Source organism: Apodemus sylvaticus, chromosome 1 (assembly GCF_947179515.1).
Source record: "Apodemus sylvaticus chromosome 1, mApoSyl1.1, whole genome shotgun sequence".
Classification (NCBI taxonomy): Eukaryota; Metazoa; Chordata; class Mammalia; order Rodentia; family Muridae; genus Apodemus; species Apodemus sylvaticus.
Genome location: NC_067472.1, coordinates 29859221 through 29878246, shown reverse-complemented (window position 1 = coordinate 29878246; position 19026 = coordinate 29859221). Strand labels below are relative to the sequence as shown.

At 43.1% G+C, this 19026-nt stretch overlaps 1 protein-coding gene across 12 annotated transcripts in view; it reads right to left on the bottom strand.

The window, feature by feature from the left end:
• Positions 1-19026, bottom strand: part of Sgms1 (sphingomyelin synthase 1) — a 274151-nt gene that overhangs the window by 19172 nt on the left and 235953 nt on the right. For all 12 annotated transcript variants that reach the window (XM_052187219.1, XM_052187194.1, XM_052187204.1 and 9 more), the window contains 2 exons: positions 17911-18750; positions 2228-2345 (listed from right to left, as the gene is read on the bottom strand). In XM_052187219.1, coding sequence (XP_052043179.1) covers positions 2228-2345; positions 17911-18551 — 759 coding nt within the window. In that variant the 5' untranslated portion in view covers positions 18552-18750. The remainder of the gene's footprint in view (positions 1-2227; positions 2346-17910; positions 18751-19026) is intronic.

Sequence of the window (19026 nt, the reverse complement as noted above, 5' to 3'; positions counted from 1 at the left end):
TCTCTCTACACTAGATACACTGGAAAATTCCCAAACAAAATAAAAAGTTGTATTCCCTGGGCTAAATCCTGCATTTAAAAAAAAAGTAAAATAAAAGTTGTGTTTTAAATTCTTTTTTCTTAATCTACAAAATAATCAGTCTGAGTTTTAACTAATGTTCACAAAGGTGTGCTGAGATACCTTCGAATGCTCATCTTTAAGATGCTGAGTTAGAGCCGGGCAGTGGTGGCATAAGCCTGTAATCCCAGCACTCAGCCTGGTCTACAGAGTGAACTCTAGGACAGCCAGGGCTATACAGAGAAACCCTGTCTGGAAAAAACCAAATCCAAAAAACAAAACAAAACAAAACAAAACAAAACAAACAAACAAACCAAAAACCCCAAAAGATGCTGAGTTAGAGAAGACTGCTGAAAAATCACCGCACTAGTTTGGCTTTCTGGCCAACACGTGGTGACACATTTGAGTTAGTGTCCATGCTGTGCCTGCTAACTCTGACTCTATCAACATCCTGAGAGCTATTCTCAGCCACAGCCTGTGGTTAGGTACACTGATGACTCTGGCTGACTCCGAGAAACCACAGCACACCAACTCTGGACTTGAAGGGCTGAGTAGAGATGCAGACACCCTCACAAAGGCGTGCACTAGAAACAGTAGGGAAAGCAGCCTCTGGATATAGGACTTATCTACAGAATCCACACCTTAATATTTCTTTGCACCAACTTTACCAATATACAGATTCTTTTAAGAACTGAGCTGCAGCTCAGTGGTGCTGGTGACCACCTTTCATTCCAGCACTCAGGGGGCAGAAATAGGCAGATTTCTGTGAGTTCGAGGCCAGTCTGGTCTAGTTCCAGGACAGCCAGGGTTACATAAAGAAACCCTGTCTCAGAAAAAAAAAAAAAAATCAAAGAAACAGTTCAACTGCACTTAGGTGTGTAGCACAATTGTTATATTTACAGTATAGGGCATTTTGTTAATCAACCAGACTCTTAACAAGAGTAGCTTGACTCTCAATAATACAGTATTTCCAAATATTAAATAAATAAAGAATGAGTTCTACAATCTGGGTAGGGCAAGTTGGTTTTGGGAAGTTTTTACAAAAGATAAAAACAGGAAGTGAGGCTGGCTTAGTGGGAAAGACTGAGGAAGAGCAAGAGAGGGTTCAGAGAAGAAGGGGTGCTGGTAGGCTCTGTTCAGAGAAGAAGGGGTACTGGTAGGCTCTGTGCTCGGGGCATCTGCTCTCCAGAGCTCAGTGAACCTTGCAAACAGTCAGGAAAGTAACCAGACACCTCTGAGAACGCCCACAAAGTCCAGGAAGAGAGAAAGGTCACAGGGAAACTAAAAGGATCCCAAACTCCCTATCATAAAGACTCCATTTAAAAAACTCTGGAGTAAATGTTGAAGTCCCCTCTCTAGAACTCCTCTAACAGGATGATGATTCCTTTGGCAGGAAGAGACTTAAAAATGGAGGACACCAAAAGCAACTGGCTATCTCAGCACATGGCTTAATGAAGATAAATGATCTCAGAGTATAGTATTTTTTATTTTGTATATATAATACACATTAAATATATTAAATCTGTTTTATATATGTTTATATTTAATATATATTAAAATCAAGAAATCAAGGCAAGAACTTAGCCTTTTTTCTTTCTGATTGCATTACGAAAGAGCTTTAATGTGTTAAAGAATTAAGCCTTTTCCTATTTGATGACATTCCAAAAGCTTTCTAGTTAAAAAATCTCTTTCAAGGTAACCAACTAAAGAACAGGTTCAAAACCTTCAGGGCTACAAGAACAGATAGCAGATGCACGGCCCCACGCTCTACAGTGTAATACCAATGGGCGGGCAGAGAACTGCCAGGGGCTGGGAGTGTGCTGGTCTTGCTCTGCTGAAAGGATTGATGGGAAGACAGAAAGGAAACCGAGCCAGAGGAAACAGCTTTCGGTCTCAGAGGAGGACACACCCAGCGCTGCACTGAAGGAGAACACAGAGAACAGTCCGGCAGGATGCAAAGAGCTCCACCCAAGCAAAGCTCCCGTTTGTTCTGAGCTGGGAGGGGCTGGGGATTCTGAGAAGGGCATGGCTGTCTGGTCCTATAGCTTTGGGAAATTCCCAGATGAAAGTGAGTCTGCATCAGCTTTCATCTTGGCCTTTAGTTTAAGGTCCCCCAGGGGAGAGGAGAAACAAACAAAAATATGCGAAATGACGGGGAGGAGCAGTTTACCTTCGGAGAACAGTTGAAATGCATGCCAGGTACTGGGAGTGTAGTTACATACATTGTAATACACCGATACAGGTACAGCGTGCCAACTATGCAGAAAAATCTTCTGCTAATAATAGACCTAGAAAAAGGGAAAAACAGGGCAGATTCTCAGTCAAGAAATTCCGCAGGTTCATTTACTCAAAAGTTTTCAATGACCCAACAAAACAAACCCAGAAATCTAGTCAAGAGCTTGAAATCAGAGTGCTACCAGTATCACGTGCAAAGAATCTGCAGGGCATTGTAGACTAATATTAGTTGCGTTTTATTAAGAAAAAAAAAAAGTGCCATTATCTGGCCAAAAGGAGTCACAGTGATCTACAGTGCTACAAATAGGTTCTATGGGCCTTAAATCTGAGTTGCCACTCAATCGATGGACAAGTGGAGTGCGTTCTGAATGGCCAGAGCCTGTGCAGTGCTGGTGGCAAATGTTCAGAGGTGCTGAGGATGATATCAGAATGGGAACTACGGACTTTCTACTGCTTAAGAAGTCAGACTCAGCGGCTACAGCAGTATGCGGACGCGGCAGTCAAGAAAAGAACCATAGGAGACAGAGTCCAAGCCCGACAAGGCTTCTAGTGACTCTGCTGCCTCAGAGACTACTTCCTGTTTCTCAGAATAAGTAAAACATGGGCAAGAGCTCTAGAAATGATATTTGGAAATCCCTTACTCAGAGGAGAAATAGACAGCTAGCTACAAAATATGAACAAGAACAAGAACCACTGGTTTCTGGTGAGTGGTATAAATACAAATATATACCAAGTCCTATGAATTCTTCTAGCACCAAAGCCGATCCGTTTCTTGGACTTAACCCCATTAATGTAGTCCTAAGTGCCGCTAAAAAAGACCCTTCTCTAACTGTCTCCCTTCTGGCCACAGGCCACAATCATATCCTGTGGCTTGGAATGTTCAAGTTGCCCTGGGGAAGTGTGAATTAAATAAAAAGGAAAATTTAAGAACACATGATGGGTTTTCCCTTAAGAATAGTGAACACCTGGTCATTCTACTGTTGTGTATAGTGTCTATTTTTGCTCAAGATGGGTATGCTGATTGAGTACGGAGGCCAAATGACATCATCTTATTCCTAATTATTGTTTTAGTAAGAGGAATTAAATGACCTACTACTGTGTGACTGTATATGTATGTGTATGTATATATATATATATATGTGTATATATATATATATATGAGCAAAAACAACTCTCTACTCCTCTAGCAGCACATCGCAGGCGCTATAGAGTCCATACAAGTTAACTGAGGATTGGTGAAGACTGGTGGATATTTTGTCTCCTTCTCTAAGTTTTAGAAGCTGCATCAGAACTATTGTATTAATTTGCCTTTGTTTCTCTAGTCACCTGTTTGTTTCTCTCCAGATGGTTAAGAATTTACTCTACGTAAAGCTGTCTTGCAGAGGTGTGTGCCACTGGTTTCAAGTCTAGTAAAAGTCACAATACAATGAAAAGTAAAGTCTAGAGAGTCAGTCAAGAATAGCACATGGGAAGTGCCAGTGAGAAATGTGCAGTGGGAGCACCGTGGCCAGCCTGTATGTTAACAGCAGAGTATGCATGTATCCCAGGACAGTTCTGGGCATTCCTTTCCTAAACTCAAGAATCCCACACAGTTAGAATTCTTTGTCAAAGCTTTTAAAATTCCTGGTGTATCTTTAGAAAAAAAAAAAAAAAGAGCTGTAGAGTCCCATCCCAGCGATTATATCCACAATACAAGGCCTGGACCCAAGGCTCAGGAAGAAGAGGGAGCAGGAAGACTGTAAGAGCCAGAGGGTCAGGGAGATTGCTGTGAGGCTGTGTATCCTAAGAATGTCCCAAGTCTCACCTGCATGACTGGCTATGCATGTGCTGGACATAGGTGGCACCAAGAGACACAAATAGTGGGCGGGTAAAGACCATGGAGCTGCACCCTTACACAACGCTACAGGCAACTAAGAAATGCTGAGGGTGGGGACATGGTCTTCCTCTGCAACAAGCACACCGATTGGTTAATGCACTAACAAATGGGCAGTCCTAAAAACAGACACGCAAGTAGCATTATACAGACGGAGCAGCTGTGTTTATGTATTTTGGAATATATATGTATATACATATATGTGGGTAACAACAATTAGTGACAAAAGAGGCTATGGGTTTGAAAGAAAACAAAGGGGGCGTATATGAAAAGGGTGGGAGGGAGGACAGGGAAGAAAGGAATGATATAATAGTATAATCTCAATAATAGAAATAATTTTTTAAAAAGGAAAAGAATCACAGAAGGAAGGATCATGGGATATTAATAGAGATTAAACAAATGCTAACACGAGTTAGACGCTGGATATAAGTCCCCAACTCCTAGGGATTCATCAAATGCCCAGGAATATCTTTCATGTTCAAAAGTTGGCACTCCCATCTGCTCACTCAGCAGGAATTGTCATGTCACAGATTATATCTACGAACAGATATAATCCTTTTTATTTCATATCAGGCTCATTTCTGCTCCCCCTGAAAATTGTACCTATCAAACTTGCTTATAAGAAAATACGAGTACAAGTGTTAATATTTTGTATATAATTCAGACTTGCTGAAAAAGCTTGTTGTCTCCAGAGTAGGTGACTTATGAAACCGTGCTGGGGAGGGGCTCCGGGTGTAGGTAGATGAGTTCAGGGCCTTGAATACAGGCAAGGACTGCCTCACTGACCATGGCTACTGAATTTTTTAACATCCCTAATCTAAAAAGGAAACAGGACTTAGAACCTGATTATGCCACTCAAGGACCAGACTGAATACAGCAGTATCAGACTGTCTCTGGCACTTGTACAAAGGTTTAAAACTCTAAAGGAAAAATGGCCAAAGAAATGAAAAGACTGTAAAGTTTAATTAATACTGGAAAGTGTTTTGGATCCACAAAAGTTGTGTCTTTCCATGAATGCATAGCAGCAGGACACGCACAATTCTTGGCTTAGAGTAGAAGTTGGTATATCAGCATGAAAACATTTTTGATGGTATGCTACTTGTCTCCATCACACACACACACACACACACACACACACACACACGCACGCACAACACGGTTTCATGTATCCCAGGTCTCAGACTCCCTGTGTCACTAAGAGTGGCTTTCAACTGCTGCCCTTTAACTCTATCATTAAAGGGCTGAGCTGAAGGAGCAGCACCAGCACACCCACTGCTGAATTAAGTCACTGTATTTCCCAAGCTCATAAAGACTAACACAGTTAAAGAAATTATAGACGATGGCCATTCTGACCCCCAGAGTTAGTTATTTCATACTTCTTCCATCAGATTCACAACTAAGAGGCAGCAAATGGGGAAGATGGCCTGCAACACGAGCAGGATCACAGGGAGGCATCCTGGGCGGAGCTCAAGGTCCCTATGCGGCTCAACTCGCTGCTCAGGGATCCAAACACGAAATCCGTGGGGGACGTCACTGGGCCACAGAAGGACCACCGCGTGCAAGCTAGCTTGACCTTTAATAAAGACTTTCTTCGTGACCTCAGTCATTTCCTATGAAGTTTGGTTTTTCATCAGAAAAAGGAGGACAGGGACACTACCTTCCTTCTTAGGAGGGAAACAGGCTAGCAACGAACAGAAAGGCTATGGGACAGAGCTAAGAATGAGGTATCACGATACTTATTTTCACTTACCATTTTCTTCATTATAAGAGGTCATGCCTTTAAGCTTTGTAGCATCTACTTCTTTTTGTATGTGTAAGTACGTGCATATATGTATATGCACTACACATGTGCCTGCTGCCTGCCGAGGCCTGAAGAGGCCAGTCAGATCCCTGGAACAAGCGTCACCTGCTGTGAGCCTGTGTTCCTCACTTCTGAGCCATTTCTCTGAGCCCCGTTTACTTCTTAAAATGACCCACAATGCATGGCTACAATTCCTATTTCACACAAGGCAAAACTGAGTCTCATGGAGTCTAAACTGAAGTATAATTACACAAGACAAAATAATTAGGAAAAAAATGCTTAACAACATTAGAAATCCCCACAGGTGAATTAAGATTCTATTATACTTTAGTTAGATTTTAAACTTAATTCAAATTTTTCATCTCATGTTTTATGTACTATTTATGTTCTATGGACTGGAACTCTACAGAACATTTTGATAATTTCCTTGTATGCTGGCTGGTCTCACTTGACTCACGAACTAGAATAGAGAACCTCTTGAGTAAATGCCTCCATAAGATCTGGCTGTAATGTATTTTCTTAATTAGTTATTGATGTGGGAGGGTCAGCCTATTGTGGGTGGTGCCATCCCTGGGCTAGTGGTTCTGGGTGATATAAGAAAGCAGGCCGAGCAAGCCTTGAGAAGCCAGCCAATAAGCAGCAGCATCTATAGACTCTGCATCTGCTCCTAGATTCAGGTTCCTGCCCTGTTTGAGTTCCTGTCCTGACTTCCTCAATGGTGAACAGCAATACGGAAGTATGAACCAAATAAACCCTTTCCTCCCCAACTTGCTTTTTGGACACAGTGTTTCTTCACAGCAACAGAAACCATAACTAAGACACCTTATCCCACAATGACTACTAAACCACTGATAATCTAGTAGTTTCATGAAGGTTTCAAACAATAAATGTTGTCACGTCCTGTTTACTCAATCATTCTTACATCTTCTCTTTCCTTAATCCTCCACTTCCTCCAAATTTCCAGTGACCTTTTTGGTATCAATCTGTCCTCAGTGTAACTCTTGTCTCAGTGTTTGTGGGTCTCTCAAATGCATGCTAAAACCCATCACCAGTGATGGCATTCTGAGGCTGGAGTGCTCAGGAGTGAGATGAGTATCTGTTTTTGCTGTCTGGCATTCTTCCACCACGGGAGGAGAATGTGGTTATGCAGAAGAGATCCAGGCAAGATCTATTAGCCTTGGTCTTCTCAGTCTCCAGAAAAAAGAAATAAACTGTTACTCATAAGAATCTAGCTTGTGGTGTTTACTTATAACAGCCTCAATAAGATTACTCTACAACCCACTCACAACCACCTTCTTTGAAACCATCAAATCAATTAACTATATGCATATACTGTCAATTTAATTATGCATATATTTTACATCCTTCATGAGGACCACACAGCCTCAGGTCTACCTTCCCTCTGTCCACCGTTGCCCACTATAGCCCCACTCCCACCCTTTAAAAAAGTCTCTAAACTACTTTATTATCCAGTTCTTTGACCACTATCTGCAAGGGCCCTTCTACTGTAGATAGGACCTCTGTGCCAGGGACTCTCGGCCTGGACTGTCTGTATTCTGCCTTCTTAGATGCCTACCTTTTAACCTGCCACATATAAGCAGTTTAGAGCTGACCTCCTCTAAGGAAGCCCATTTCTTTTTATCCTGTCTTTATTTTAATTTTTAGTTTTAAAACTTCTTCACTGCATTACCAACTCATTCGCAACCCCAATGAAAGCAAACTAACGTGTGTTTCTAACCCCGGTGAGATCAGCACTGCCAGCAGAGGCACCAGGACCAGAGAACCATACTGATCCTGTTTGGAGCTTCGTCCCTTCCTCCTAACAGCCCTTCCCCATTTCTGTCCACACACATTTGCCCTGTAAGCCCTTTCATTTATCTGCTGGGATTAATCTGTGCGGATGCTCACTGGCCCTCCATCCCACATCTGGCTGGCTTGCTTATTTATTTATTTATTTATTTATTTATTTATTTAGCATTCACATTTTCATTTAAAATGTTTGCTGAGATGGCTCCATTCAAACAGGTCTGAAAATTGCTAGAGATCAGAGACTGACTTCCATCACCTCTCTCCTTCCCCTCCCTTCTCGACCCCAGCACAGAGCTTTCCACGCTCATTATAGCCTTTGAATCTCCAGGGTACCAGAAGGCTTACCAGGAAAACTCCAGGCCTTACACTCAGGGCTGCTGCAGGGAACACTCAAAGGAAAGACTGGTCCAAGGGATGAAAGGGTAAGGGCAAATTTGCAATGAAGAAATGCAAAGCAACGCTCTCCTAGAGGACATTTAGAACTCACCTAGCATTTGGGCATCTCTACAGGCAAGATGGTGGGATGAATCCAGAAATCCAAGCTCCCCGCTCAGAATGTGTCTGTGTATGTGTAGGGTCTTCTCAACTTTAAAGGGCCAGCACACCTTTGGTATCTGCATCCTTAAATTCAGCGACGATCAACATTCCACCCCACAGGAAGAGACTTTAAAGCACTGAGGGCTTTAGTACCAACTGGGCCAACAGTGAATCAAAAGATCCCCATAAAACCCAGGGCTTTAAGGGGTAGCTGCAACACACCTTGGAAGAAGGCACTAGCGGCCGGTATGCCTAACTATTTGTTAAACTGTTAATAGAAGGTTAGGAAGTAGCTGGGTGGTGGTATTGTACACCTTTGCACTTGGGAGGCAGAGGCAGGTGGACCTCTGAGTTTAAGACCTACAGAGTGAGTTCTAGGACAGCCAGGGCTACACAGTGAAACCCTGTCTCGAGAAACCAAAGCCAAACCCCAAAAACAAACAAAAAATGATTAGCCAAGTTCACAAGGCCATTGTGGTCTAGAAAGGGAAGCACTGGCTTTAGCAGAATCACTAGGTCACCATAAAGACAAGGCTTCAGTGACACCGAGGCCGAAGAGCAATGATGCTGATCAGGACACTCTCCGAGTTGCAAACACTAACCGCTGATTGACACGTGGGAGGTGACAGTGGAAGGGTGACAGTGACAGAGGCCGTGAGAAGGCTAAGGTTTACAGACGAGTTGTTGGGTAAAAAAATAGTATCGAGGAAGAAAACTCAAGATGTTTGGGTTGGATACTGGGAAGGATAGAGAAGTTCTTTCCTAAGGAGGATGTGGGAATAGCAGCGGCCTGAGGACAGAGGACTCTATGGAAATGCTGTGAATTTATTTCTACTCAGCGTCATAACAGTATGGGATAAAAACTAGAGCCACTCTTACCTTGAAGGTGAGGAAACAACTAGGTAAGATTATACGTATGCATGGCACCAAGGTAAGATTATTTAGCTTATTTGCTCCTGAGTCTGTCTAGCAGCTTAGAAGTCTGCCATCTTTGTGCCGATATCAGCATCTGGTGAAGGGTTCCTTGCTATGTTACTTCCATATTAGAGATCACAAAGAAAAGTGGAAGCACCCCCCCCCTCCCAAATCATTTAGCCCCAGCTATCTCCTAAAGGCCCCACTTCCAAAGATCATTAATATACATCTTAGGGAACACGTTCCAACATGTGGATTTAGGAGGGCATATTAAAACAGTATCATGTACCATTATAACCTGACTACACACAAGATCATCCTTTATGTTAGATTTAGTGTTATAAAAAAAAATCTTAATTTGACTCTTAAAAGGCTAACACAGAATAACTTAGTCAAGTTGCTAAGATTAATTAATTTAATGGCTATCCAGGGAAATCTAGTTTCTATTCAATTCCTATGGCCTGGACTATTTAGGTCATGGAATCTACAATGGCAAAAAAGTGAGAGGAGGTGAGCCCAGGTAAGATCATGTGGGACACAATCTACCCAACACTTTGTCTCACCACATTCCTAACAAAAGAGAAGAGGCCATGCAGAGTACAAGAAGCTGGGGGTGCACGTGACCTGAGAGGACAGGGGCTCAGAGCAGGTCCCCAGGAAAGTGGGAAAACAACTCAGTCCCGAGCCTAGGAGATGATGGGTCAGAATCAAAAGGGAGCATCAGCAACAAATAGGAACGCACAAACTCGCCAAAAAAACAAAGTCAGAGAACAAAGTTGGATAGGCCTAGAGTGGTGGTTTGAATAGAAATGGCCCTCCTATACCCATGTGTTCGAATGCTTGGCCCATAAGGCATAGCACTATTAGGAGGTGTGGCCTTGTTGAAGTGTGTCACTGTGGGAATGGTAGTACAGTCTCCTTCTGCCTGCTGATCAAGACGTAGAAGTCTTAGCTCCTTCTCCAGCACCATGTCTGCTTGCCTGCCACCATGCTTCTTGCATGATGATAACAGACTAAACCTCCAAAACTCTAAGCCAGCCTCAAATTAAATATCTTTTTACATAAGAGTTGGCATGGTCATGGTGTTTCTGCACAGCAATAAAACCCTAACTAAGACACCTGGCCAGTCAACTTTGTTGGAATATTAGGACTACAGAATTAGGGACATTTGTTCCAAAATGGTGGTTCTGATTTACAAGACAGCATGCAGCTAGGACCCAACTAAGTAAGTCTGCTACAATGTACAGGGAAGGGTTTAAGGGTTGGCAAGAACTTCCTGGCATCACATTCAAATGTCTTCCAGATGAAAAGCAGCACACTGTGTTATTAGAAAAACACTGAAATCATCTGTTTTTATTCTATTTATCCACTGTATGTGCTAAGAAAGTACATTTGCAGAGAGTGTTTGGTATACTAGGGAAGTTCAAGAGAGGGCGTTCACTCCCAAAATACATTCTTATGCGATGTGGGACAAGTAAGTAGACCTTAAGTCTCAGTCACCTTCACCATGAGAAATGAATAACACCATGTATTTTAAAAGGCTTATTGAATCAGTGATATAATCCATATAAAAATTGTTACTCAAACAACAGCTATTTTGGAATCCACCCCTTAAAAGGATGACATGATTTTTTTTACATTGAAGAAAATTTGCAGAATAAAAGAGACTGAGTAAACACATAATGGATTCAGCTACCCATAGTGGGAAGAGAAATGAAAAAGAGACTATTCTGAGCAAGGTCTTACTTACTGATGGAGGGAACTAAGGCAGCTTACCAGCCAATCAAATAATGAGAGAGGTGTCTGAAAACACTGCAGCAACATGGGAGGAGTGTGTGCTCCTGAGTTTGAACATTTGAGGAATTACTATGAGAGCAATGAAAGATTCCCCAATATATCTCTATAGAACTCCTTTGATCTCAGCTGTACCCCCAATACATCTGTAGGAGGCACAGTGGTCTTTGCACTCATAGACAAGCATTGGGAACTATAACATTAAACACACAGGATTGTTTCTTTGAGGGAAGGAATACATCACCTGCTATCTGCCCAGAAGCAGGTGGGGTTAATGTCTTGGTGACCTTTGGCACTATCTGTGACTGGAAACTATACTGGATCCTCCTCCAGACCCTTACTATAAGCTTTTATTTCTCAGTGAATCTATAGGACCCATCATTGTGGACTTTACAAGGAGTTTCAACATACTGCTGATCTGTATTTATCTTACTTTATTCATTCCTCAAAGAGATTTATGTATGTTTTGTTGTGCATGTGGGACCGAATGAATTAGCACCACAATACATTTTCACCAGATTGTACAGTACTTAAAAATGCCTATAGTAAACTACTAGGGGTCAGACTCCAGGAGGTTGAAGTTGGGTTGAAGCAAACTAGCTTCTTGCTTTCTGCAAACTGTCACTCTGCTAGCCAGATTTCAGAGACCCCGGCCTATATACTCTCTGCAATAATGCTCAGTAAATAACTAACCAGAAAAGAATATTGGAAGGCAAATTAGAAAAGATCCTTCTGGTGTACCATAGTATAAGACTAAGTGCTGATAAAGTGACCTGACCCTAGAAAATGGCTCTTTTGGAACTTGGAAAACACCGTGTGTGTGTGTGTGTGTGTGTGTGTGTGTGTGTCTGTGTCTGTGTGTGTATGTACACACACAGACACACACACACACACACACATATATATATATGTATGCATGAATAAAAACCTGGAAAGAACTATTTCATATCAAATATTCTACATCAAGTGCTTTAAGAACTTACTTAGTCATCACCATCAAAGACAAGATTTGTGCTGACAATATCTGTGCTCATAAACTGTGATGGAGACTGGAGAGGAACGAGTACTTTGATTCTCAGCAATTGTGAAAATAAGCACTGAGGGAGGTGAATGAGAGTCGAACGAAAGGCAGTGTCAGTGGACAGCCCTATGTGTCAGTAATGAACAGACCTAAATGAGTAATTAGCATCTGACAGACACTGTTGGCCATCAGCCCAAAGAGCCTGTTCTCAAACTCAAGCATTAGAAGAAAGGGGAATGCTATAGTCTTATGGTGACAAAAATCTGCTAAATATACAAGATTCCCCAAACCATGACTTTTGGTTGGAGACTGAAATGTGAGTTAGTGAAGCACAATGGTAGGAGAGGTGCTTTGGCAAGAGTGAGGTCCCAGGCTCAGTCATCAGCTCCAGCTGCTTACCCCCCCCCCACCCCCTTAAAATTGAGATTGAAAGAGAAGAAAGGCCCAGTGTTAAGAATACTTCTGCTCTTGCAAAGAATCTAGATTTCGGTTCCTGGTTTCCAAGTGGCAGCTCAGAACCACGCAACAAATCCAGTTCTAGGGAATCTAGAAGTGTACCCTCAGGCACCAGGTACACACATGGCACATGTACATGCATGCAGGCAAACACATATACATAAAAACACAAACCTTAAAAAAAACAAAACCCAAACTACCTTTCTCTAAAGAGATCTCTGACCACTGTCGCTAAACGCTAAAAACCCATCCTAGTACTGTGACAATCAGCCTAGAAGAGCAACACTGGGAATCACATATGTGGGGATACTTTTAAATGTAAATATAAACAGGATCTGTCCAATCATTTCCCTTATCCTTCCCTTTGGGATCAGTTTTCATAGAATTCATTCAATGATCATTCCAGCAACTAATCCCACTGTGACCTGCCGCTCATTATGATGGGACGTTCTCCCGTATCACCAAACACCTCTAGCACTGAGCTCTATTGAGTCCACCCTGTAATCTAACACTCTTTTTCTTTCTGCTTCAAATATTTACACTACCAATGGGTTGCTACTAGGTATATTCAATTCACACTTAGATAATCTGCCCCTCACCCAAATGACTTAGTCTATTCTTATTAGGGGTAAGATTTGACCCCCAAACTGACCCCTACAACACAGGATATGAGCTACTTGACTGTGTTCCAAAGAAAACCTATTCAACAACAGTTGTGAGAATCCCTGAATTAGTGGAGTCTCCCTTGTAAATCACATATAAAAATCAGGGTTTCGTGGGCAGATCCAAAGCTTTATATGAGAAACAATGTAACAAACCAGCTTTGTTCACTGTGGCAATTGGTGACTCAAACAATTCTCTGGCTTTAACTCTTTGTAACCTATTATTTACAAAGTAGCCATATTGTTTTTTAAATTTTTTTAGTGTATTAATTTGGTGTGTGTGTGTGTGTGTGTGTGTGTGTGTGTGTGTATGTGTCTGTGTGTATATGTATGTGTGTGTATGTATGTGTGTGTGTATGTGTAGGTCGTGTGTGTGTGCATGTATAGGTCATGTGTGTGTGTGGGGGGGTTGTGTGTGTGTGTGTGTATGTGTGTAAGTCATAGGATAACTTGTGGGTGTCAATACTCCCCTTCCACCAGTTTTAAGCTTGGTAGCAAGTGCCTTACCTAAGCATTTTATTTTGCTGACCCTACATAATCCTTCCAAAGCATAAATGTGTTTATAGCATTACACACCAGTGGCTCACACACTCTACTGGTTCCATTTCAGGCCCTGTCCATACCTCACTAGAGGCTTATATCAGCTCATCATCAGCTTACTGAGCTATTACAAATACTGTGGGGCTCGACTGAGCCAGAGAGATGAATCCCAGCCTCATACATTTGCCATGTCTCCTATCTATAACGTTCTTTCCCAAATACCTATTTGGGGTTGTCTCTCATTTGACTCAAGTATCTACTAAACTCTTCTCTCACCAGTGGCCTTTCATAATTACCCGATCTGAAAGTATCACCTTGGCTCTATATCCAACCCTCTGAGCCCTTATGCTGATTCCCTATCCCTAGGTCCTTACACTGGCTGTGGTCATAGCCTCAGCGGTGCCTGCGGCCTCACTTTGTCCAGACACATCACAGCACTAGAGCTTTCTACTCGCTCAGCACTCCCAGGGCCCAGCACTGCTCGCAGACAGCAGGCTGCTCACCAACTTCCAGTTGACTGAAGGGATGGATCTAAAACAAGCACACTGCGTTTATATGTGCCACACTGTCACAGGCATTGGGATACAGGCGGGAGGGAGGGGCATGGCATCCTTTTCTCCTTTATGAAATTGAGAGAGAGAGAAAGAGAGAGAGAGAGAGAGAGAGAGAGAGAGAGAGAGAGAGAGAGAGAGAACTGACAGAAAGCGATATGAGCTTCAGGTGTTGACAGAGAACTGGAGGAGCGGTGATAAACCAGGTCAGTCTTAAAACTCAATTGTGGACAGCCCTGAGTTTCAAAGACAAAACCTATCTTCATCTGATTCCACAGTGTGGATCCCCAGTTAGAAATGAAAAGTGGAGACAGAAGTCATGTAGACAATGCCAAATGAGTTTGTCCGTATTTCTAGAGACGGGGTGAGGGGTCCTGGTGGAGGCGGAGAACACGCTAGGAAACTTGGCTCGCAGATCTGGCTTTGGTTGAGGAGAGCCTGAGGCACCCAGATTAACACACTCAGCCGAATAAGGAAACCTGACCTGGACACTACAGTGCTGCCTTCTCTGTCAAGGGGTGGCAATGTCCTCACAGAGTGGGGCCACAAGAAGCATGCAGGAGCTCCTGCCTCGAGGGCCGTATACAGGAGTCCCAGGCCTCGGCTCTAGCAGTCTGCAAGCTCAGAGTGCTCTTTACGGTGCTTTCTTAAAACAAGGGGTACCTGGTTTGCAGTGAAGTCTGACACAAAGGCAGAGATTTCCCGGGAATTTTTCCTAGTCAGTGGCTTGAAAGTCCAATTCTAAATGGGGAGACAACATTATTTACAATTTTAAAAACCAAAAAGTTCAGAACCTACTTTCACAGCGAAGGACAACTGTATACAATATAAGACAGAACTGAATGTCACAAATTCAGAATCAAGGTGTTCAGAACATCTTGAAAGCCTAAAAGTCTGGTTCTAAAGGGCTTGCTGGTGGTGGATGCCGGCCATGATACCAGGGGTCTCACTTCTCAACTAGTACATCATCCTTGACAACTTTATCTTTTCTCTAAAGATAGAAAGTTCAAAGGAAGAAGGAATAGGCTGGCATTTAAAGGACTCCAGGATTCTTAAAGTCATAATCATTTGGGGGGAATTTGGGCTTTATTGGGAACTTAATACCAGCCAAACAGCTTTGATTCTGAGGTGCTGAGTGAAATGGTTCACGGTAAATTGGCTGGCGGGTAGACTCCAGAGAGAGGGGCCAAGCGCATAGGAGTCAAATACAGAAACACGGAAAGTTAAGGAGAACATTCCACAACCCGAAAGTTCCATGTTTTCAAAATGGTGCAGAAATAAAAGCACTGCGTGGCAATAGCCAATTAACTAGAAATGGGGTGGGTGCCGGGTGTTATATCAATGTAAATAGTACCAAAGGTTTAGTCTTCCCCATGAGAGCCAGGGATGATATTCATCCCCACATACTTCCGGAACTATCAGGGCCTCCCCGCTCCCAACCCTGTCCCTCCCATGCCTGGAGAGCCACATACCAGTACTGGGAGAGGACACAGTCAGGGTTGGGGACACTTAGGGCAATAATCTGCTTCCAAAGGAAGGAGCTGGAGTGAGGGCCTTACAGAGGCCTGAACAGAAGGCCTAAAATCACCTGATCTCAAATTCCACCACAGTGCCTTACCCAGCAAGGCCAGGGCCAGTTTAAACAGTTTTCTAGGGCAGCAGCAGCCTTGACTGGGCAGCTGCTATTTGCTGGAAAGGAGCAAGGCTCCCGCGATGAAAGGCATCATCTAAGTCACCTAGCATGAAAAGTCCCAGCTAGAGCGGGACCCGGGCTTGCGCTGAAGTGGCTTTGTAGACCACATTCCAGCTGGTTTGCTGCTGTGGAGAATTTGACTAAATAAATAAATGACTACAGTGTTGGCAATAAGTACCAGGAGGATACCAAATTAGAAAGTTTAAAGAGTCAGAGAGTTTAATTTTGTGAAATTTCCCTGCTAGAAAAAGAAAACATTTAAAAGAACTCTGTCCTGTGATTTGAAAGTCTCCTCAGAGCAGGACTAAAATTATAAAACATCTCAATTCTATGAAAGACTCCATCTGACTTACTGAGTTATATTCTGGGACAGTAAAATCGCCTGTCCGTACAAATTATGATGAAAAAACCAGAAGGTAAACTCACAAAAAAAAAAAAGAGCAAATTTTAAGGAAAAAAATAGGAAGCTTAATTTGAGTGGCGTGGGAAATATTTTCAATAGGCTTTTAAGGGGGAAAGGGGAAAAGGGGAAAGGTTTCCTAAAGGAAAAACTGGACTAAAATGTGTCAGTCAACAGCATGCACATAAGGAATTCCAAACATCCTGATTTCTGAAGCCAATTTCTCTTAAAACCAAAGTAGCAGCAGCAACAGCAGCAACAACAACAACAAAACAGTTTCTTTTCTCTTTTCCCCCAACAACTCATAGGTAGCATAGCCCATCCATTCTATTAAACTTCCACTTAACTTATAAAATTGTCAAACTAGATCTAAGTAAATATGCGGCTGCTATGTCAGTGACTATCAGAAGGAAGATGGTCTCCCTGGTAAAGCCAGCAGGCGCCTTCCCTTTCTGCTTATAGATACATGACTTTTTTTTTAAGCTGGGAGAGTTTATTCAACACCAGGAAAGCACTCAGCAAACTTCCACAGGAACATCCTACCTGCATTTTGTTTTCTTGATGGATTATGACTCCTTTAATAGCCAGCCATACTTTGGCTCAGGTAACTCTGTCTAGCAGAGAGAAACTCAGAAGCCCAGTGGCCCCATCATCTGTCGCAAACACGGAGAGCGGCAGTTCCAGGTCTGCAGGGAAGCAGCCCTGGCTCTGGTCTCAGTCCCAGGGATGGCCCTTTCTTTTCACTATGTGGATTTGGTGACACTGTGGGAGGCGGGAGGCAGTAAGCTTGGGCCATGGACAGGGCACAGTGGCACCTCCTACTGATGCTCCCATGTCCAGTGCATAGGGAGAAACAGTAATTTCCACCAGCAAACAGGGATGCCACAAGATGTTCCACTCAGAAGACAACCAGACACCAATGAACAGGGGCAGTTAATTAAAGGAAGGGACCAGGTGTGTAAATAGGAGGTCCATGTTGTGTTTAGAGTTTGGGACATGAAAATTACATTGGAACCAACTAAAACTACATACAGGTACCTATCCACACATCCTATAAGATGGAATCATACAGATTCTGCTTCATACTCCCTGCTTAAATGTGATATCAGTTTTTCCCAAGAAAAGTCATTGTTGAATAGCTGTCTAAACTCCACATGACAACACTGAATACTTAGTGATGGGGTTCTGGATCTGACAGGGTGAGTCTGGTAACACTTCACCTAAGTAAACACCATCCAAGATTAGGTAGGTGTCTTCCCCTCTGTTACTCAACAGCCTGCACTCTCTGAACTTGGCTAAGTGTTTTCTTTCCTACTGCTAGAAAACAGACTAGCATTGCTCATGGTCTTAATTCTGGAACTATCTTGTACCAAACAGGCAACAAACACAACATTCTCTCAAAGCGGTAGGAGATTCAGTTAGTTCCATGGGTGTGTGGCTTCAAAATGGAAAGGAACAGAATTACTACGCTTTGATTTCAACACTTGATAAATTTCATTTCCAACAACTGGATCCCAAAATGCAAACCCTTCATGGCTAGATCTCAAGAATGTTGACTCTACTTACTTGTATTTTAAGAGCAGCCACTGAAATAACCAGAGTCCTACAAGGATCATGCCGTTAATTTCGCAAATAGAAAATGCCCACTGCACCCGGTTAAAATGGTCAAAAAACGTGTCCGGTAGTGGAGGCTGCACCTCCTTAGGAGGTACTCGTTCATGGACGACCGAGATCATCACTGTAGTGAGAACAAAACAGGAAAGTGCATAAAGAAAGGCCAGAAAAGTCTTGCCCCACTCCATGGGATACTGCGAGCGCTCCGGTTCTGGCATGGGAATCTTTATCATCTCTTTCCTAAACCCATTTGGCATTCCGTTGGGTTTACTCTTGATGCTGAAGCTGCCATCAGGGTTGGGAAGGTCAACGCCAACGCTGAGGTGTCCGTTGGCGTGGCCATTCTTGTGTGCTTCCATATGATGCTCCATCTTCAGGGTCTCTATCATGTCTAAGAGTCGCTGCCCATTGTCAGGCGAGACTCGGCACAGTGGGGGTTTTTTGAAATCCTCTTGGGTTAGGTTGATTAAGTCCTGGCCTGTGAAATGCTCCAGAGGTTCACAGTATTCTGGCATAGCATTCTCCAACAGCCAGTCTGCCACCTTCTTGGGTGACCAATAAACCACTTCCTTCATGGTACTGGCAGACAGCATTCGGTACCCCCAGCTTGCTCTCGGACGTCAGCAGTCACTGTTCATACGGGGCGGGACACTATCCCTCCTTGGCTGGGTCATCTTGTTGGGTCTCATGAGCAGAGACTCATTTGGCAAGATCGTCAGGGCAGTTTCAAAACTCTTTGTGCAATGATGTCCAAACATTAATTCGCCTCATTTCTGAACAGGACTCTTTCTTCTGTGGGAGCAAAAGAAAAAAGATCAGGACCATGAGACTTCCAGATCAGTTCCTTCAAAATGCAAAGAGGCTCAACATGGACAATGAACGCGGAAGGAAGGGCAAGCAAGTACTGTCCATTCCCCGGCTTTTGGTCTTCCCTGGGTGACAGATCATTAAACTGGATCTGAAAATGTGTAGGGTCGACAGCAATGCATGGCTCTCTGGGGAGTAAGAACATCTCAGCAGACTCTGGACACTGATTAGTAGAGACCTTTGGTTCTCTTTGTACCTAAC